This window comes from Synchiropus splendidus, chromosome 17 (assembly GCF_027744825.2).
Source record: "Synchiropus splendidus isolate RoL2022-P1 chromosome 17, RoL_Sspl_1.0, whole genome shotgun sequence".
Lineage (NCBI taxonomy): Eukaryota > Metazoa > Chordata > Actinopteri > Syngnathiformes > Callionymidae > Synchiropus > Synchiropus splendidus.
The window spans coordinates 6135338-6157475 of NC_071350.1; the positions used below are offsets into that span (position 1 = coordinate 6135338).

The 22138-nt window shown below is 42.3% G+C and overlaps 1 protein-coding gene across 1 annotated transcript; it reads left to right on the forward strand.

Moving 5' to 3' along the window:
* Positions 1-453: 453 nt before the first annotated feature.
* Positions 454-21931, forward strand: LOC128748170 (uncharacterized). Its single transcript, XM_053846636.1, has 2 exons — positions 454-615; positions 2782-21931. Exon 2 carries the CDS (start codon positions 2785-2787, stop codon positions 21601-21603), a length of 18819 nt encoding a protein of 6272 aa, XP_053702611.1. The 5' UTR covers positions 454-615; positions 2782-2784; the 3' UTR covers positions 21604-21931.
* The last annotated feature ends 207 nt before the right edge of the window (positions 21932-22138 follow it).

Consider the following 22138-nt stretch of genomic DNA (forward strand, 5'->3'; position numbering starts at 1 on the left):
GAGGGCTTCGCACACTTCGCAGAACAACGGTTACAGTAGGTAACCGGTACAGTTGAGTAAGGTACAGTTGTCAAAGTTTTGTTTGATTATTACTGACCCAAATCAGATTCCACAGACTCTGGACTCAGCATGCAAACTGCATGTTTACTCAGACGTCCATAAAACTGGATTCAGAACAGGCAGTAGTTTCACATCACCACTCTAACAATATATTCTCAATCCACTATAAGTTCCATCTTCTATATATACTAATCTAGACTGTGTTATATTTACAATGTTTTTCACAACATTTTGCACGGTCTCAACCCAGTCAGTCAGTGGTTGACTTTATTTTTATGTTCCACCTCGATCACTGTGTTTGTGACAAGCCGTGGAGCAGAGTGGTGCAGACGCAAGTGGGCCACACCTTTATCTGCTGAGACAGGGACCGAGAACTCAGCCACAACATCTCGCTTGTCCAATCGTGGCTGACGTTCTTATCATCAGTGAAGCAGACATTCGATAAGCAGATGACGCTGCAGAAGAGATGCACATGGTTGTTTGTCTCAGTTCAGCAGAATTCAGTCACGGATCTCAAGACCACAACACTTGAAAGAAAGAAAACAGGATTGAAAGGTGAGCGGAATATTTTTCCATATTAAATGTGTTGAATGTATTTTACTTCAACGTATTCTCAGTTGGCAATCTACTAAGTGCGTGTGTAAATGACAACTCACTATGATCAATTGCAAGAGGAATGAAGAAATATAATTCAAAATGTTATATCATGGCATAAAAATGATCACACACCCTCATTCTGCAATGAGGGTGTGTGGTCACGTTAGAGGTGGGTCAACTTTACAAAGAACTTGAAGCTTTTGAGCGGTTTGTTCACCTCGACTGTGTGAGTAGGATAGTGTGTGATGGGTAAGCATAGATATTTATCAAGTGTGACTGAGGCCAGGCGTACGATGCCCTCACTTTGGCAGACCGTCAACATATACTAATCGTTCACGATCGCCTACCCCACTGTCCCAGTCGTCACATCGCCTACCCCACTGTCTCAGTAAGGTGCCCCCAGGGCCGCTGTGCGGGGCATAAATTAAGATCTTGCAGAGCAGTTGGTCCCACTCACATCATGCAGACAGGTGGAGACGATGAAAAAAGTCTATTCTCCTGCATATGACTGGCGATGTATGTGACTGTAAAAGAAAAAAAAAACATAAAAAGGAAAACATCTGTAATAACACATTCATGTACAAAGACATATGAGCACAAAGAAACATGCATTTGCATAGTGCCTCACTGCCACCAGTCTTGTTAATATAAGCATTGTACACTTGTACAAACAAAAAGTGCATGAGCATTAATACCATGACAAAAGTAAGTGGCAGTGGTTCTTCTTCTGTTAACTCGGCTTCCTCATCAGCGTCTGCTTCCACCTACTTTATTCCCATTCATGGGATTAGCCCCCAACAAACAGGACAGGAGAGATTTAAGCTCCATTGTGTGAAACTGTCTCCCATCCAGTGTTGAGTCCATATATTGCTATCAACTCCTGTGCACCAGACGGTTCCAGTAACGTAGAACAGCTACAATAGTCCTCACGGTTCCAGAAGCCAAGGACATAGCGTAACTTTATCCAGATAGCAATAGGGCTAACTGGAAAATGTGTTTACAACACGGTCGCCAGCTCTCTGACCTGTTTGTTTGTTGAAATCTGGCCCATTTCAATTTATTGTAGGAAGAGCCAAGGACACCGTTCCTGGCAGTAACATTGATGCGCCACATATAGCCTGGAGAGCAGCCGTGAGACGCCCAAACATCACCTCAGTGCAATCCCTAGACACGTTGGTGTGTTTGAATAAACAAGCTCAGAATCAAAGAATGTGTGTTGCATTTTCCTAAGTAATTGCAACTATCTGCAAACCCATCGTCTTAGCATCATAGTGACACGGACTCGATTTGACTCCATGACTTGTGGCTTAAAAAAAAAAAAGATTGAGTTGAGATGCGACTTGGACTTGGAAGTTGAAGACTTGCGATGATTTGAGTATTGTTACTACTTTCAAATACACGGACGTTTTGATGCTCACGCTCTGACCACTGTTTGTCCTCTCCTTATTGAACCACATGACAATCGTGATGTAATAAAGCCAGAGGAAAAAGGCTCCACGTTCGTCTTTATTATTCTACAGTGCTGTAAACAATGAGAGTGAGAGCTGATGAGATGAACATGACGATTTTCAGGATGAAAACATCACAATGACTGATGTCTGTTGCTCGCAGAACTCAAGTGTGCATTCCATGCATTAAAGTCGGACATGTGAAGAAGATGTACCTGTGATGACAGCTGCATCTTACACATTTATTTCTCATGACTAAAAGACAGCTGTTTGTTGTCACCTAATCTGTAAATTTCAAACTGAATTGTGCAGTCAAAATAAAGTGTTATAATCTGGGTCCGTCGGTCTTGCGGCTGCTTCCGCCTCTCGCTGGATCCTGCCTCTCCTCACCGGCTGCATGACGGAGCTCCATCTCTGATGTTGAAGGATAGATGCTTCTAGAGTTGCCTTTGCAAGGATAAGCTGGACAGTGTTGTGTATGTTGCCATCTATGATGACATTTTTCGCTGTTTCGCCATGTTCCTCAAAAACAAACGTGGGCTGGGGGACCAGGGACCCACCTTTATGACAGCCTGCAATTACACTCATTTACCTGTGGTGTCGCCAAAAGCAAACATTCTGATGTAATATATAGCTAATTTAACAACAGATTTTTTCTTGAATTTTTTTTTTTCAGGAAATGGATACTACCATGAAACCTTCACCCTCTACTGTTCAAAGACTAAATGAAGAGATTCACAAAGCCGCTGAGATCCATGGTGGTAAGGACAGACCCATGAAAAATCTGGTTTGGGAATTAGAAGCTGTTGAAGAGATTTTCAATCGGACATCAGAAAATATGAAGCAACAAGAATTACATCTGACCGAGGCAATGAGACGCCTCAAACTCACAGCTAGAAAACATACAAGGCAACTGGATAAGAGGTTTGAAAAAACAATTCGAGAAAGAGATGAATTGGATGTTTTTAAGGTGAAACTCTGGCAAAAAATTGAGTTTATGAGGGCTAAATTACAAAGAATGGGGGAAGTCAAGGGCTTTTTACTAGGACTGGTTGCAAAGACGATTAAAGAAAGTGAACACATCAAAGTCAATATAGAAGAAAACGGTGAAAGATTTAAAGATTTTTCCTCCAGGATTGAAGCAGCAAAACTCCAATTGAATAACTATGCTGCAGCATTGAACAGGATAAACCATCATCAGCAATGTCAACTCTCAGAGGAAGAAGTGAAACTGCACCAGAATCTTCATTTCTCAAGGGAAACTTTGCATCTGGCAAATCGTGACGCTGTGCAACTTCCATCATTAAAAACTAAACAAGCAAAGGAAGAGGATGCAAAGAAGATTCAGGAAGAGAATGTGCAAGTCGCAACTTGGCAAACAAAAGAAGGAAGCCATGTTTTGGGAGAGACTGTACGACAAGAAAAAAGCAAGCTCGTGAACAAAATTAAGATGACAAAACAAGAGATTACAGAGTTACAAAATATGAATTTAGAATTGAAAATGAAGATAATGAAAAAGGAAGTGATTTTGAAGAAAGGCCATGTAAGACACAAAGATAATCAAATTACGAGGAATGAAAAACAAAGAGAACACAAAGATGGACAGATATATACCAAAAAGGAGGTGATCAAAAAACAAACACAAGAGAAAGAAAACAGACTGAGAGATGTGCATGGGGAAACTGGAGAATTGAAGTCCAAATTTCACAGTTCCAAGAGTGAAGTCTCAAACAGCATAGAGAGAGATGAAGACGTAAAGTGGATGTGCAGAGCCACAAACAAGTCAGAAACTGTATTCAGGTGGGAGACAAAGAGGAAACAAAAGGAATTGGACACAATGCTGGAAAGGATAAAGATAGAGAGGGATGAGTTAGAGATTGTTAAAAAACAAATGGAAAGAAGCAAAAAAGTAGCAGTGGACCCGAAACATATTAGGAACAGCTTTGAAAAAGTTAAAAAAATCAAACTTAATTTGAGCTCCATTGAGCCATTAATGGACGAACTCATCACAACCATAAAGTCAGGAACAAGAGATACACATGTGATGAAAGGATTTGCCAAAGAGCTCCACACTGCAATTCACAAGACCAAAAACAGAATGATGCCCATTATAGAAACAATGAAGCAAAATGAATTCGGCAAGAAAGAAGGGACAGAAATGAACATTCAAAAAGAACATATGAATGAATTGGCATCACTGAGGGCTGAGATTTGTGTGGAAAGACAAAAGCTGGAGGGTGAGAGGGCTGAGAGAGAAAGACACCAGTCTGAGCTGAAAACAAGAGAAGATGAACTGATGACCAACATCAGCACCATCGACAGTTTGAGACAGAAGGTCAAAGAGCTGAAGAAGACGACCCAAGAAAACATTGACAAGAAAATACACACGGCAGATTCAAAAACAAACGATCTACAGACATTTCAACAGGCACTGAACCAAAAGATAGAAGATCTGCAAGAGATAAAGAAGCAACTGTCACTTTACGATCAGAAACAACAGACAGAGAATGAAATCCTAAAAGCCACGATGTCAGATATGATGAGGCAGAAAAAGGACATGGAGAACCTGCAGCTGGAGCTTTGTGCGCTACAACAGGATGTAGTGAAGGAGAAGACGCAGCTGAGACAAGAGAGACTCCAACTGACAACAGTGCGAGACGTGACCAACAAAAACTGGCTGGACTTGAAGAGGACCACAGTGGCCATTGAGAAAGAACTGGTGACTGTGCAACACAACAAACAAATGTTAAAGAAGAAACAGGAGGCTTTGGGCAACACTCTGAATGAACTGTGGAGCGATGAAGACCACATTAGCTGCTGCCTCAAAGAAATTAACCAAACAAGGACAAATATTCAACATCTGAACGTGGAAATGAAATCCATGAAAGAGAAACTGGATAAAGCAGTGAGTGCCTTTGCACATGGACAAAAAGAGCTGTGTGTCAAGGAAGAAAACATCAAGAGAGATAGAGACAAGCTGGAAGGTGAAAAATGCCTTCTGAAGACAGACATGGAGGAAGTGGCAAAACTGAAGGAGGAGTTAAAGGAAAAGAGAGAAGACCTTGAAGCTTCCAAGAAAACCATCAGCAATGAGAAAGCAAACCTGAGTCAACTTGAGATGGAAGTTAAGACAGAAAAGGAAAGAGTTTTGATCGAACGAAAAGCTGTCGAAGAATCCAGCAATGACCTCAGATTGAGAGAAGATAAATTCAAGGAGAACATGGAATCACTTCAGACTCTTCGAGAGAAACTGAAGCACCTGCCTGAAAAGTTGAGGCAACTGACCACAGTCAACATCAAGAAATGTCACGACAATACTGACTTATTCATAAAAGCTGTGACTGTGTTTGAAGAAAAATGTGAGGCGATGCAGGAACGGAGCGATAATGTGACCTGGAAGCCCATCAAGGAATCTCTGTCCAATGCTTTGTCAAATGTTTTCAGTCAAATAGAACACGCAACGCACGTCTCTCAGGAAGATGGGAATACAGACGTGCAGCAAGGACAAAGTGAGGTGCATCTGGACATTTTGAGAAGAGAGACAGCCTCTGTAGAGATGGTGAGTTCAAACATCCAAACTCTTCAAAGGGTCAGAGGTTTTCTGGAGAGCACAACCACTGAGCTCCAATCGAAGAAAGAACAACTCGTCTGTCTCCTGAGAGAAATTGAAGATGAAACATTGACATCCAAAACCAGGAGCCTGCAGGTTAAGAGAAGGACAGAGGGACTAGAAAAGGTCATGAGGAGATTCACCTCTGATCACAGCGATCTAATGGTTGGTGGAGCAGAATCTCAAAGTCAAACAAGAGAATTGGAAAACTCCACCATTTTACTTCAGACATCACAACGAGAGGTGAACTATTTGAGGGATGAGCTCAAAGCAAAGATTGGAGACTTTAAAAGAACTATGCAGAGAGTTGCTGAAGAAAAAGAAAAACTAACATCACTGAGGACTGAGACTTGTGTGGAAAGACAAAAGCTGGAGGGTGAGAGGGCTGAGAGAGAAAGACACCAGAATGAGCTGAAGACAAGAGAAGATGAACTGATGACCAACATCAGCACCATAGACAGTTTGAGACAGAAGGTCAAAGAGCTGAAGAAGACGACCCAAGAAAACATTGACAAGAAAATACACATGGCAGTTTCAAAACTAAAGGATCTACAGACATTTCTACTTGCACTGAACCTAAAGATGGAAGATCTGCAAGAGATAAAGAAGCAACTGTCACTTTATGATCAGAAACGACAGACAGAGAATGAAATCCTAAAAGCCACAATGTCAGATATGATGAGGCAGAAAAAGGACATGGAGAACCTGCAGCTGGAGCTTTGTGCGCTACAACAGGATGTAGTGAAGGAGAAGACGCAGCTGAGACAAGAGAGACTCCAACTGACAACAGTGCGAGACGTGACCAACAAAAACTGGCTGGACTTGAAGAGGACTACAGCGGCCATTGAGAAAGAACTGGTGACTGTGCAACACAACAAACAAATGTTAAAGAAGAAACAGGAGGCTTTAGGCAACACTCTGAATGAACTGTGGAGCGATGAAGACCACATCAGCTGCTGCCTCAAAGAAATTAACCAAACAAGGACAAATATTCAACACCTGAACGTGGAAATTAAATCCATGAAAGTGAAACTGGATAAAGCAGTGAGTGCCTTTGCACATGGACAAAAAGAGCTGTGTGTCAAGGAAGAAAACATCAAGAGAGATAGAGACAAGCTGGAAGGTGAAAAATGCCTTCTGAAGACAGACATGGAGGAAGTGGCAAAACTGAAGGAGGAGTTAAAGGAAAAGAGAGAAGACCTTGAAGCTTCCAAGAAAACCATCAGCAATGAGAAAGCAAACCTGAGTCAGCTTGAGATGGAAGTTAAGACAGAAAAGGAAAGACTTTTGATGCAACAAAAAGCTGTCGAAGAATCCAGCAATGACCTCAGATTGAGAGAAAATAAATTCATGGAGAACATGGAATCACTACAGACTCTTCGAGAGAAACTGAACCATCTGAATGAAAAGTTGAGGCAACTGACCACAGTCAACATCAAGAAATGTCACGACAATACTGACTCTGTCATAAAAGCTGTGACTGTGTTTGAAGAAAAATGTGAGGCGATGCAGGAACGGAGCGATAATGTGACCTGGAAGACCATCAAGGAATCTCTGTCCAATGCTTTGCTAAATGTTTTCAGTCAAATAGAAGACGCAACGCACGTCTCTCAGGAAGATGGGAATACAGACGTGCAGCAAGGAAAAAGTGAGGTGCATCTGGACATTTTGAGAAGAGAGACAGCCTCTCTGGAGATGGTGAGTTCAAACATCCAAACTCTTCAAAGGGTCAGAGGTTTTCTGGAGAGCACAACCACTGAGCTCCAATCGAAGAAAGAACAACTCGTCTGTCTCCTGAGAGAAATTGAAGATGAAACATTGACATCCAAAACCAGGAGCCTGCAGGTTAAGAGAAGGACAGAGGGACTAGAAAAGGTCATGAGGAGATTCACCTCTGATCACAGCGATCTAATGGTTGGTGGAGCAGAATCCCAAAGTCAAACAAGAGAATTGGAAAACTCCACCATTTTACTTCAGACATCACAACGAGAGGTGAACTATTTGAGGGATGAGCTCAAAGCAAAGATTGGAGACTTTAAAAGAACTATGCAGAGTGTTGGTCAAGAAAAAGAAAAACTAAAATCACTGAGGACTGAGATTTGTGTGGAAAGACAAAAGCTGGAGGGTGGGAGGGCTGAGAGAGAAAGACACCAGAATGAGCTGAAAACAAGAGAAGATGAACTGATGACCAACATCAGCACCATAGACAGTTTGAGACAGAAGGTCAAAGAGCTGAAGAAGACGACCCAAGAAAACATTGACAAGAAAATACACACGGCAGATTCAAAAACAAACGATCTACAGACATTTCTACTTGCACTGAACCAAAAGATGGAAGATCTGCAAGAGATAAAGAAGCAACTGTCACTTTACGATCAGAAACGACAGACAGAGAATGAAATGCTAAAAGCCACGATGTCAGATATGATGAGGCAGAAAAAGGACATGGAGAACCTGCAGCTGGAGCTTTGTGCGCTACAACAGGATGTAGTGAAGGAGAAGACGCAGCTGAGACAAGAGAGACTCCAACTGACAACAGTGCGAGACGTGACCAACAAAAACTGGCTGGACTTGAAGAGGACTACAGCGGCCATTGAGAAAGAACTGGTGACTGTGCAACACAACAAACAAATGTTAAAGAAGAAACAGGAGGCTTTAGGCAACACTCTGAATGAACTGTGGAGCGATGAAGACCACATCAGCTGCTGCCTCAAAGAAATTAACCAAACAAGGACAAATATTCAACATCTGAACGTGGAAATGAAATCCATGAAAGAGAAACTGGATAAGGCAATGAGTGCCTTTGCACATGGACAAAAAGAGCTGTGTGTCAAGGAAGAAAACATCAAGAGAGATAGAGACAAGCTGGAAGGTGAAAAATGCCTTCTGAAGACAGACATGGAGGAAGTGGCAAAACTGAAGGAGGAGTTAAAGGAAAAGAGAGAAGACATTGAAGCTTCCAAGAAAACCATCAGCAATGAGAAAGCAAACCTGAGTCAACTTGAGATGGAAGTTGAGACAGAAAAGGAAAGACTTTTGATGCAACAAAAAGCTGTCGAAGAATCCAGCAATGACCTCAGATTGAGAGAAAATAAATTCATGGAGAACATGGAATCACTACAGACTCTTCGAGAGAAACTGAACCATCTGAATGAAAAGTTGAGGCAACTGACCACCGTCAACATCAAGAAATGTCACGACAATACTGACTCTGTCATAAAAGCTGTGACTGTGTTTGAAGAAAAATGTGAGGCGATGCAGGAACGGAGCGATAATGTGACCTGGAAGACCATCAAGGAATCTCTGTCCAATGCTTTGCTAAATGTTTTCAGTCAAATAGAAGACGCAACGCACGTCTCTCAGGAAGATGGGAATACAGACGTGCAGCAAGGAAAAAGTGAGGTGCATCTGGACATTTTGAGAAGAGAGACAGCCTCTCTGGAGATGGTGAGTTCAAACATCCAAACTCTTCAAAGGGTCAGAGGTTTTCTGGAGACCACAACCACTGAGCTCCAATCGAAGAAAGAACAACTCGTCTGTCTCCTGAGAGAAATTGAAGATGAAACATTGACATCCAAAACCAGGAGCCTGCAGGTTAAGAGAAGGACAGAGGGACTAGAAAAGGTCATGAGGAGATTCACCTCTGATCACAGCGATCTCATGGTTGGTGGAGCAGAATCCCAAAGTCAAACAAGAGAATTGGAAAACTCCACCATTTTACTTCAGACATCACAACGAGAGGTGAACTATTTGAGGGATGCGCTCAAAGCAAAGATTGGAGACTTTAAAAGAACTATGCAGAGTGTTGCTCAAGAAAAAGAAAAACTAAAATCACTGAGGACTGAGATTTGTGTGGAAAGACAAAAGCTGGAGGGTGAGAGGGCTGAGAGAGAAAGACACCAGAATGAGCTGAAAACAAGAGAAGATGAACTGATGACCAACATCAGCACCATAGACAGTTTGAGACAGAAGGTCAAAGAGCTGAAGAAGACGACCCAAGAAAACATTGACAAGAAAATACACACGGCAGATTCAAAAACAAACGATCTACAGACATTTCTACTTGCACTAAACCTAAAGATGGAAGATCTGCAAGAGATAAAGAAGCAACTGTCACTTTATGATCAGAAACGACAGACAGAGAATGAAATCCTAAAAGCCACGATGTCAGATATGATGAGGCAGAAAAAGGACATGGAGAACCTGCAGCTGGAGCTTTGTGCGCTACAACAGGATGTAGTGAAGGAGAAGACGCAGCTGAGACAAGAGAGACTCCAACTGACAACAGTGCGAGACGTGACCAACAAAAACTGGCTGGACTTGAAGAGGACTACAGCGGCCATTGAGAAAGAACTGGTGACTGTGCAACACAACAAACAAATGTTAAAGAAGAAACAGGAGGCTTTAGGCAACACTCTGAATGAACTGTGGAGCGATGAAGACCATATCAGCTGCTGCCTCAAAGAAATTAACCAAACAAGGACAAATATTCAACACCTGAACGTGGAAATTAAATCCATGAAAGAGAAACTTGATAAAGCAGTGAGTGCCTTCACATATGGACAAAAAGAGCTGTGTGTCAAGGAAGAAAACATCAAGAGAGATAGAGACAAGCTGGAAGGTGAAAAATGCCTTCTGAAGACAGACATGGAGGAAGTGGCAAAACTGAAGGAGGAGTTAAAGGAAAAGAGAGAAGACCTTGAAGCTTCCAAGAAAACCATCAGCAATGAGAAAGCAAACCTGAGTCAGCTTGAGATGGAAGTTAAGACAGAAAAGGAAAGAGTTTTGATCGAACGAAAAGCTGTCGAAGAATCCAGCAATGACCTCAGATTGAGAGAAGATAAATTCAAGGAGAACATGGAATCACTTCAGACTCTTCGAGAGAAACTGAAGCACCTGCCTGAAAAGTTGAGGCAACTGACCACAGTCAACATCAAGAAATGTCACGACAATACTGACTCATTCATAAAAGCTGTGACTGTGTTTGGAGAAAAATGTGAGGCGATGCAGGAACGGAGCGATAATGTGACCTGGAAGACCATCAAGGAATCTCTGTCCAATGCTTTGCTAAATGTTTTCAGTCAAATAGAAGACGCAACGCACGTCTCTCAGGAAGATGGGAATACAGACGTGCAGCAAGGACAAAGTGAGGTGCATCTGGACATTTTGAGAAGAGAGTCAGCCTCTCTGGAGATGGTGAGTTCAAACATCCAAACTCTTCAAAGGGTCAGAGGTTTTCTGGAGAGCACAACCACTGAGCTCCAATCGAAGAAAGAACAACTCGTCTGTCACATGAGAGAAATTGAAGATGAAACATTGACATCCAAAACCAGGAGCCTGCAGGTTAAGAGAAGGACAGAGGGACTAGAAAAGGTCATGAGGAGATTCACCTCTGATCACAGCGATCTAATGGTTGGTGGAGCAGAATCTCAAAGTCAAACAAGAGAATTGGAAAACTCCACCATTTTACTTCAGACATCACAACGAGAGGTGAACTATTTGAGGGATGAGCTCAAAGCAAAGATTGGAGACTTTAAAAGAACTATGCAGAGTGTTGCTCAAGAAAAAGAAAAACTAAAATCACTGAGGACTGAGATTTGTGTGGAAAGACAAAAGCTGGAGGGTGAGAGGGCTGAGAGAGAAAGACACCAGTCTGAGCTGAAGACAAGAGAAGATGAACTGATGACCAACATCAGCACCATAGACAGTTTGAGACAGAAGGTCAAAGAGCTGAAGAAGACGAACCAAGAAAACATTGACAAGAAAATACACACGGCAGATTCAAAAACAAACGATCTACAGACATTTCTACTTGCACTAAACCAAAAAATGGAAGATCTGCAAGATATAAAGAAGCAACTGTCACTTTACCATCAGAAACGACAGACAGAGAATGAAATGCTAAAAGCCACGATGTCAGATATGATGAGGCAGAAAAAGGACATGGAGAACCTGCAGCTGGAGCTTTGTGCGCTACAACAGGATGTAGTGAAGGAGAAGACGCAGCTGAGACAAGAGAGACTCCAACTGACAACAGTGCGAGACGTGACCAACAAAAGCTGGCTGGACTTGAAGAGGACTACAGTGGCCATTGAGAAAGAACTGGTGACTGTGCAACACAACAAACAAATGTTAAAGAAGAAACAGGAGGCTTTAGGCAACACTCTGAATGAACTGTGGAGCGATGAAGACCACATTAGCTGCTGCCTCAAAGAAATTAACCAAACAAGGACAAATATTCAACACCTGAACGTGGAAATTAAATCCATGAAAGAGAAACTGGATAAAGCAGTGAGTGCCTTTGCACATGGACAAAAAGAGCTGTGTGTCAAGGAAGAAAACATCAAGAGAGATAGAGACAAGCTGGAAGGTGAAAAATGCCTTCTGAAGACAGACATGGAGGAAGTGGCAAAACTGAAGAAGGAGTTAAAGGAAAAGAGAGAAGACATTGAAGCTTCCAAGAAAACCATCAGCAATGAGAAAGCAAACCTGAGTCAGCTTGAGATGGAAGTTAAGACAGAAAAGGAAAGACTTTTGATGCAACAAAAAGCTGTCGAAGAATCCAGCAATGACCTCAGATTGAGAGAAAATAAATTCATGGAGAACATGGAATCACTACAGACTCTTCGAGAGAAACTGAACCATCTGAATGAAAAGTTGAGGCAACTGACCACAGTCAACATCAAGAAATGTCACGACAATACTGACTCTGTCATAAAAGCTGTGACTGTGTTTGAAGAAAAATGTGAGGCGATGCAGGAACGGAGCGATAATGTGACCTGGAAGACCATCAAGGAATCTCTGTCCAATGCTTTGCTAAATGTTTTCAGTCAAATAGAAGACGCAACGCACGTCTCTCAGGAAGATGGGAATACAGACGTGCAGCAAGGAAAAAGTGAGGTGCATCTGGACATTTTGAGAAGAGAGACAGCCTCTCTGGAGATGGTGAGTTCAAACATCCAAACTCTTCAAAGGGTCAGAGGTTTTCTGGAGAGCACAACCACTGAGCTCCAATCGAAGAAAGAACAACTCGTCTGTCTCCTGAGAGAAATTGAAGACGAAACATTGACATCCAAAACCAGGAGCCTGCAGGTTAAGAGAAGGACAGAGGGACTAGAAAAGGTCATGAGGAGATTCACCTCTGATCACAGCGATCTCATGGTTGGTGGAGCAGAATCCCAAAGTCAAACAAGAGAATTGGAAAACTCCACCATTTTACTTCAGACATCACAACGAGAGGTGAACTATTTGAGGGATGAGCTCAAAGCAAAGATTGGAGACTTTAAAAGAACTATGCAGAGTGTTGCTCAAGAAAAAGAAAAACTAAAATCACTGAGGACTGAGATTTGTGTGGAAAGACAAAAGCTGGAGGGTGGGAGGGCTGAGAGAGAAAGACACCAGAATGAGCTGAAAACAAGAGAAGATGAACTGATGACCAACATCAGCACCATAGACAGTTTGAGACAGAAGGTCAAAGAGCTGAAGAAGACGACCCAAGAAAACATTGACAAGAAAATACACACGGCAGATTCAAAAACAAACGATCTACAGACATTTCTACTTGCACTGAACCAAAAGATGGAAGATCTGCAAGAGATAAAGAAGCAACTGTCACTTTACGATCAGAAACGACAGACAGAGAATGAAATGCTAAAAGCCACGATGTCAGATATGATGAGGCAGAAAAAGGACATGGAGAACCTGCAGCTGGAGCTTTGTGCGCTACAACAGGATGTAGTGAAGGAGAAGACGCAGCTGAGACAAGAGAGACTCCAACTGACAACAGTGCGAGACGTGACCAACAAAAACTGGCTGGACTTGAAGAGGACTACAGCGGCCATTGAGAAAGAACTGGTGACTGTGCAACACAACAAACAAATGTTAAAGAAGAAACAGGAGGCTTTAGGCAACACTCTGAATGAACTGTGGAGCGATGAAGACCACATCAGCTGCTGCCTCAAAGACATCAACCAAACAAGGACAAATATTCAACACCTGAATGTCGAAATGAAATCCATGAGAGATAAACTCGATAAAGCAGTGAGTGCCTTTGCACATGGAAAAAAAGAGCTGTGTGTCAAGGAAGAAAACGTCAAGAGAGATAGAGACAAGCTGGAAGGTGAAAAATGCCTTCTGAAGACAGACATGGAGGAAGTGGCAAAACTGAAGGAGGAGTTAAAGGAAAAGAGAGAAGACCTTGAAGCTTCCAAGAAAACCATCAGCAATGAGAAAGCAAACCTGAGTCAACTTGAGATGGAAGTTAAGACAGAAAAGGAAAGACTTTTGATCCAACGAAAAGCTGTCGAAGAATCCAGCAATGACCTCAGATTGAGAGAAGATAAATTCAAGGAGAACATGGAATCACTTCAGACTCTTCGAGAGAAACTGAACCATCTGAATGAAAAGTTGAGGCAACTGACCACCGTCAACATCAAGAAATGTCATGACAATACTGACTCTGTCATAAAAGCTGTGACTGTGTTTGGAGAAAAATGTGAGGCGATGCAGGAACGGAGCGATAATGTGACCTGGAAGACCATCAAGGAATCTCTGTCCAATGCTTTGCTAAATGTTTTCAGTCAAATAGAACACGCAACACACGTCTCTCAGGAAGATGGGAATACAGACGTGCAGCAAGGAAAAAGTGAGGTGCATCTGGACATTTTGAGAAGAGAGTCAGCCTCTCTGGAGATGGTGAGTTCAAACATCCAAACTCTTCAAAGGGTCAGAGGTTTTCTGGAGAGCACAACCACTGAGCTCCAATCGAAGAAAGAACAACTCGTCTGTCACATGAGAGAAATTGAAGATGAAACATTGACATCCAAAACCAGGAGCCTGCAGGTTAAGAGAAGGACAGAGGGACTAGAAAAGGTCATGAGGAGATTCACCTCTGATCACAGCGATCTCATGGTTGGTGGAGCAGAATCTCAAAGTCAAACAAGAGAATTGGAAAACTCCACCATTTTACTTCAGACATCACAACGAGAGGTGAACTATTTGAGGGATGAGCTCAAAGCAAAGATTGGAGACTTTAAAAGAACTATGCAGAGTGTTGCTCAAGAAAAAGAAAAACTAAAATCACTGAGGACTGAGATTTGTGTGGAAAGACAAAAGCTGGAGGGTGAGAGGGCTGAGAGAGAAAGACACCAGTCTGAGCTGAAGACAAGAGAAGATGAACTGATGACCAACATCAGCACCATAGACAGTTTGAGACAGAAGGTCAAAGAGCTGAAGAAGACGACCCAAGAAAACATTGACAAGAAAATACACACGGCAGATTCAAAAACAAACGATCTACAGACATTTCTACTTGCACTAAACCAAAAAATGGAAGATCTGCAAGATATAAAGAAGCAACTGTCACTTTACCATCAGAAACGACAGACAGAGAATGAAATGCTAAAAGCCACGATGTCAGATATGATGAGGCAGAAAAAGGACATGGAGAACCTGCAGCTGGAGCTTTGTGCGCTACAACAGGATGTAGTGAAGGAGAAGACGCAGCTGAGACAAGAGAGACTCCAACTGACAACAGTGCGAGACGTGACCAACAAAAGCTGGCTGGACTTGAAGAGGACCACAGTGGCCATTGAGAAAGAACTGGTGACTGTGCAACACAACAAACAAATGTTAAAGAAGAAACAGGAGGCTTTAGGCAACACTCTGAATGAACTGTGGAGCGATGAAGACCACATTAGCTGCTGCCTCAAAGAAATTAACCAAACAAGGACAAATATTCAACACCTGAACGTGGAAATTAAATCCATGAAAGAGAAACTGGATAAAGCAGTGAGTGCCTTTGCACATGGACAAAAAGAGCTGTGTGTCAAGGAAGAAAACATCAAGAGAGATAGAGACAAGCTGGAAGGTGAAAAATGCCTTCTGAAGACAGACATGGAGGAAGTGGCAAAACTGAAGAAGGAGTTAAAGGAAAAGAGAGAAGACATTGAAGCTTCCAAGAAAACCATCAGCAATGAGAAAGCAAACCTGAGTCAGCTTGAGATGGAAGTTAAGACAGAAAAGGAAAGACTTTTGATGCAACAAAAAGCTGTCGAAGAATCCAGCAATGACCTCAGATTGAGAGAAAATAAATTCATGGAGAACATGGAATCACTACAGACTCTTCGAGAGAAACTGAACCATCTGAATGAAAAGTTGAGGCAACTGACCACAGTCAACATCAAGAAATGTCACGACAATACTGACTCTGTCATAAAAGCTGTGACTGTGTTTGAAGAAAAATGTGAGGCGATGCAGGAACGGAGCGATAATGTGACCTGGAAGACCATCAAGGAATCTCTGTCCAATGCTTTGCTAAATGTTTTCAGTCAAATAGAAGACGCAACGCACGTCTCTCAGGAAGATGGGAATACAGACGTGCAGCAAGGAAAAAGTGAGGTGCATCTGGACATTTTGAGAAGAGAGACAGCCTCTCTGGAGATGGTGAGTTCAAACATCCAAACTCTTCAAAGGGTCAGAGGTTTTCTGGAGAGCACAACCACTGAGCTCCAATCGAAGAAAGAACAACTCGTCTGTCTCCTGAGAGAAATTGAAGATGAAACATTGACATCCAAAACCAGGAGCCTGCAGGTTAAGAGAAGGACAGAGGGACTAGAAAAGGTCATGAGGAGATTCACCTCTGATCACAGCGATCTCATGGTTGGTGGAGCAGAATCCCAAAGTCAAACAAGAGAATTGGAAAACTCCACCATTTTACTTCAGACATCACAACGAGAGGTGAACTATTTGAGGGATGAGCTCAAAGCAAAGATTGGAGACTTTAAAAGAACTATGCAGAGTGTTGGTCAAGAAAAAGAAAAACTAAAATCACTGAGGACTGAGATTTGTGTGGAAAGACAAAAGCTGGAGGGTGGGAGGGCTGAGAGAGAAAGACACCAGAATGAGCTGAAAACAAGAGAAGATGAACTGATGACCAACATCAGCACCATAGACAGTTTGAGACAGAAGGTCAAAGAGCTGAAGAAGACGACCCAAGAAAACATTGACAAGAAAATACACACGGCAGATTCAAAAACAAAGGATCTACAGACATTTCTACTTGCACTGAACCAAAAGATGGAAGATCTGCAAGAGATAAAGAAGCAACTGTCACTTAACGATCAGAAACGACAGACAGAGAATGAAATGCTAAAAGCCACGATGTCAGATATGATGAGGCAGAAAAAGGACATGGAGAACCTGCAGCTGGAGCTTTGTGCGCTACAACAGGATGTAGTGAAGGAGAAGACGCAGCTGAGACAAGACAGACTCCAACTGACAACAGTGCGAGACGTGACCAACAAAAACTGGCTGGACTTGAAGAGGACTACAGCGGCCATTGAGAAAGAACTGGTGACTGTGCAACACAACAAACAAATGTTAAAGAAGAAACAGGAGGCTTTAGGCAACACTCTGAATGAACTGTGGAGCGATGAAGACCACATCAGCTGCTGCCTCAAAGAAATTAACCAAACAAGGACAAATATTCAACATCTGAATGTCGAAATGAAATCCATGAGAGATAAACTCGATAAAGCAGTGAGTGCCTTTGCACATGGAAAAAAAGAGCTGTGTGTCAAGGAAGAAAACATCAAGAGAGATAGAGACAAGCTGGAAGGTGAAAAATGCCTTCTGAAGACAGACATGGAGGAAGTGGCAAAACTGAAGGAGGAGTTAAAGGAAAAGAGAGAAGACCTTGAAGCTTCCAAGAAAACCATCAGCAATGAGAAAGCAAACCTGAGTCAACTTGAGATGGAAGTTAAGACAGAAAAGGAAAGAGTTTTGATCGAACGAAAAGCTGTCGAAGAATCCAGCAATTACCTCAGATTGAGAGAAAATAAATTCAAGGAGAACATGGAATCACTACAGACTCTTCGAGAGAAACTGAACCATCTGAATGAAAAGTTGACGCAACTGACCACAGTCAACATCAAGAAATGTCACGACAATACTGACTCTGTCATAAAAGCTGTGACTGTGTTTGGAGAAAAATGTGAGGCGATGCAGGAACGGAGCGATAATGTGACCTGGAAGACCATCAAGGAATCTCTGTCCAATGCTTTGCTAAATGTTTTCAGTCAAATAGAAGACGCAACGCACGTCTCTCAGAAAGATGGGAATACAGACGTGCAGCAAGGAAAAAGTGAGGTGCATCTGGACATTTTGAGAAGAGAGACAGCCTCTCTGGAGATGGTGAGTTCAAACATCCAAACTCTTCAAAGGGTCAGAGGTTTTCTGGAGAGCACAACCACTGAGCTCCAATCGAAGAAAGAACAACTCGTCTGTCTCCTGAGAGAAATTGAAGATGAAACATTGACATCCAAAACCAGGAGCCTGCAGGTTAAGAGAAGGACAGAGGGACTAGAAAAGGTTATGAGGAGATTCACCTCTGATCACAGCGATCTAATGGTTGGTGGAGCAGAATCTCAAAGTCAAACAAGAGAATTGGAAAACTCCACCATTTTACTTCAGACATCACAACGAGAGGTGAACTATTTGAGGGATGAGCTCAAAGCAAAGATTGGAGACTTTAAAAGAACTATGCAGAGTGTTGCTCAAGAAAAAGAAAAACTAAAATCACTGAGGACTGAGATTTGTGTGGAAAGACAAAAGCTGGAGGGTGGGAGGGCTGAGAGAGAAAGACACCAGAATGAGCTGAAAACAAGAGAAGATGAACTGATGACCAACATCAGCACCATAGACAGTTTGAGACAGAAGGTCAAAGAGCTGAAGAAGACGACCCAAGAAAACATTGACAAGAAAATACACACGGCAGATTCAAAAACAAACGATCTACAGACATTTCAACTTGCACTGAACCAAAAGATGGAAGATCTGCAAGATATAAAGAAGCAACTGTCACTTTATGATCAGAAACGACAGACAGAGAATGAAATCCTAAAAGCCACGTTGTCAGATATGATGAGGCAGAAAAAGGACATGGAGAACCTGCAGCTGGAGCTTTGTGCGCTACAACAGGATGTAGTGAAGGAGAAGACGCAGCTGAGACAAGAGAGACTCCAACTGACAACAGTGCGAGACGTGACCAACAAAAACTGGCTGGACTTGAAGAGGACTACAGCGGCCATTGAGAAAGAACTGGTGACTGTGCAACACAACAAACAAATGTTACAGAAGAAACAGGAGGCTTTAGGCAACACTCTGAATGAACTGTGGAGCGATGAAGACCACATCAGCTGCTGCCTCAAAGAAATTAACCAAACAAGGACAAATATTCAACACCTGAACGTGGAAATGAAATCCATTAAAGAGAAACTGGACAGGGCAAGGAGTGCCTTTGCACTTGGACAAAAAGAGCTGTGTGTCAAGGAAGAAAACATCAAGAGAGATAGAGACAAGCTGGAAGGTGAAAAATGCCTTCTGAAGACAGACATGGAGGAAGTGGCAAAACTGAAGGAGGAGTTAAAGGAAAAGAGAGAAGACCTTGAAGCTTCCAAGAAAACCATCAGCAATGAGAAAGCAAACCTGAGTCAGCTTGAGATGGAAGTTAAGACAGAAAAGGAAAGAGTTTTGATCCAACAAAAAGCTGTCAAAGAATCCAGCAATGACCTCAGATTGAGAGAAAATAAATTCATGGAGAACATGGAATCACTTCAGACTCTTCGAGAGAAACTGAACCATCTGAATGAAAAGTTGAGGCAACTGACCACGGTAAACATCCAGAAATGTCACGACAATACTGACTCTGTCATAAAAGCTGTGACTGTGTTTGAAGAGAAATGTGAGGCGATGCAGGAACGGAGCGATAATGTGACCTGGAAGCCCATCAAGGAATCTCTGTCCAATGCTTTGCTAAATGTTTTCAGTCAAATAGAACACGCAACGCACGTCTCTCAGGAAGATGGGAATACAGACGTGCAGCAAGGACAAAGTGAGGTGCGTCTGGACATTTTGAGAAGAGAGTCTGCCTCTCTGGAGATGGTGAGTTCAAACATCCAAACTCTTCAAAGGGTCAGAGGTTTTCTGGAGAGCACAACCACTGAGCTCCAATCGAAGAAAGAACAACTCGTCTGTCTCCTGAGAGAAATTGAAGATGAAACATTGACATCCAAAACCAGGAGCCTGCAGGTTAAGAGAAGGACAGAGGGACTAGAAAAGGTTATGAGGAGATTCACCTCTGATCACAGCGATCTAATGGTTGGTGGAGCAGAATCTCAAAGTCAAACAAGAGAATTGGAAAACTCCACCATTTTACTTCAGACATCACAACGAGAGGTGAACTATTTGAGGGATGAGCTCAAAGCAAAGATTGGAGACTTTAAAAGATCCATTCAAAGAGTAGCTCAAGAAAAAGGAAAACTAACATCACTGAGGACTGAGACTTGTGTAGAAAGACAAAAGCTGGAGGGTGAGAGGGCTGAGAGAGAAAGACACCAGTCTGAGCTGAAGACAAGAGAAGATGAACTGATGACCAACATCAGCACCGTAGACAGTTTGAGACAGAAGGTCAAAGAGCTGAAGAAGACGACCCAAGAAAACATTGACAAGAAAATACACACGGCAGATTCAAAAACAAAGGATCTACAGACATTTCTACTGGCACTGAACCAAAAGATGGAAGATCTGCAAGATATAAAGAAGCAACTGTCACTTTACCATCAGAAACGACAGACAGAGAATGAAATGCTAAAAGCCACGATGTCAGATATGATGAGGCAGAAAAAGGACATGGAGAACCTGCAGCTGGAGCTTTGTGCGCTACAACAGGATGTAGTGAAGGAGAAGACGCAGCTGAGACAAGAGATACTCCAACTGACAACAGTGCGAGACGTGACCAACAAAAACTGGCTGGACTTGAAGAGGACTACAGCGGCCATTGAGATAGAAATGCTCAACATGCATCAGAACAAACAAAAGTTGCAGAACACGCTTGGTAAACTTGGCCATGAAGTGAATGAGCTTCATACAGACGAGGACAAAATCAACATTTTACTCAATGACATTAACAGACACAGGCAGCCTATTACTGATCTCATTAGGGAAATGCAAACTAGAATAATTGACAAAGCCATCACTGTCTGTGTGCCAATGAATAATGAGCAGGACATAAACAATGAAGATATGAAGAGAGGAAAACAAAGCACAAAAAATGCAAGATTGTTTTTATTGATCAAAAAAGAAGAGTCTAAAAAACTGAAGAAGGCTCTCGTGGAAAAGAGAGAAGTTGAAGCCTCCATTAAATCTACTGGCAAGGATGATGTCAATGAGACTGAAGTACAGCCCAGCTTTATACCAGCGAAACAAAACGTTTCTAGCCAACGTTTCATCGACAAGAGCATCCAAACAAACTCCGAGAATGATCACCACAGTTATTGGATCAATAGACGCCCAACAGCAAAGGGTGATGATGGGCAGGAAGTGTTGGAGTTTGGGAACCAAATGACTAAACAGAGAAATGTCTTTCAAAAATGTTGGACTGATGCTGCTGATGAGAGAGAAAGAATTCACCAGCTGAAACATCAGAGCAATCAAATTAAAATCAACTTGGAGAACAAAAAGGCACTTATTCATCAGTTTGTCAAAAGAACATGGTTTCCGAGAGCAAAGGTTCATGCAGAGAAGGAAGTCCACAGTTTGCTCGATGACAGTCAGCCACTTGTTGCAAAGAGAAAACAAACAATCTCTCAAGAGTTGCAAGAACTGAAGGTCCGCATGGTCAATGAAATTGAGAGACTACATATTCAAGAAAAAGTTGCTATGAAAACCAACATGAAACAAAAAGTTGGATCTAAACTGTCTTCAGAAATTGTATCAAAAGTCATGTCAGATGAAGCAGCTACACACACATCCTGTGGACCCCTGTGCCAACAACGTTATTGCAGCTGTTTATGTGCCTGCTGTCAACGAAAGGAGTTCCAAAACAGTTAGGTCACATGTCTTCACTGAAGGGACTAAATTATATGTCTTGGATGGGATGTGTACAGAATCAGACTGTGGAGAAGGGCCAGTGACAGAGCAAGTCAAGGACCAGGAACCTGAATGAATTCCTGACTTCAACATGTGTGATACTAATGTATGTCGCTGTGATTTCAAAAAATTGTTCATACATCAATGTTTAAACGCAGACGCATGTTTTTTTCGCTATTTTTGGCTTGTCAAAAAAAAAGAAGGTGGCTTGTCAAGACTTGGTTCTCACAAGGAAGGCAAAACATGCCCACACACACAACAGAATTGAAATTTGAATAAACTTGCTAAGACCAGTGAGAAAGTGATTTTGTGTTCATTTAAGGTTTTCACACACCCAGACACGGCCGGAATGGAGGTATACAGAGTCCTGACAATAGCAACAGTGGTGTCATTCACAGATAAGAACTACAGATTGCAGATGACGCCACAGCGACTTATGAAGGACATCACACACGTTTTGATACGCAGTTGAGGTGGAGCTGCGACAAGGTGATGA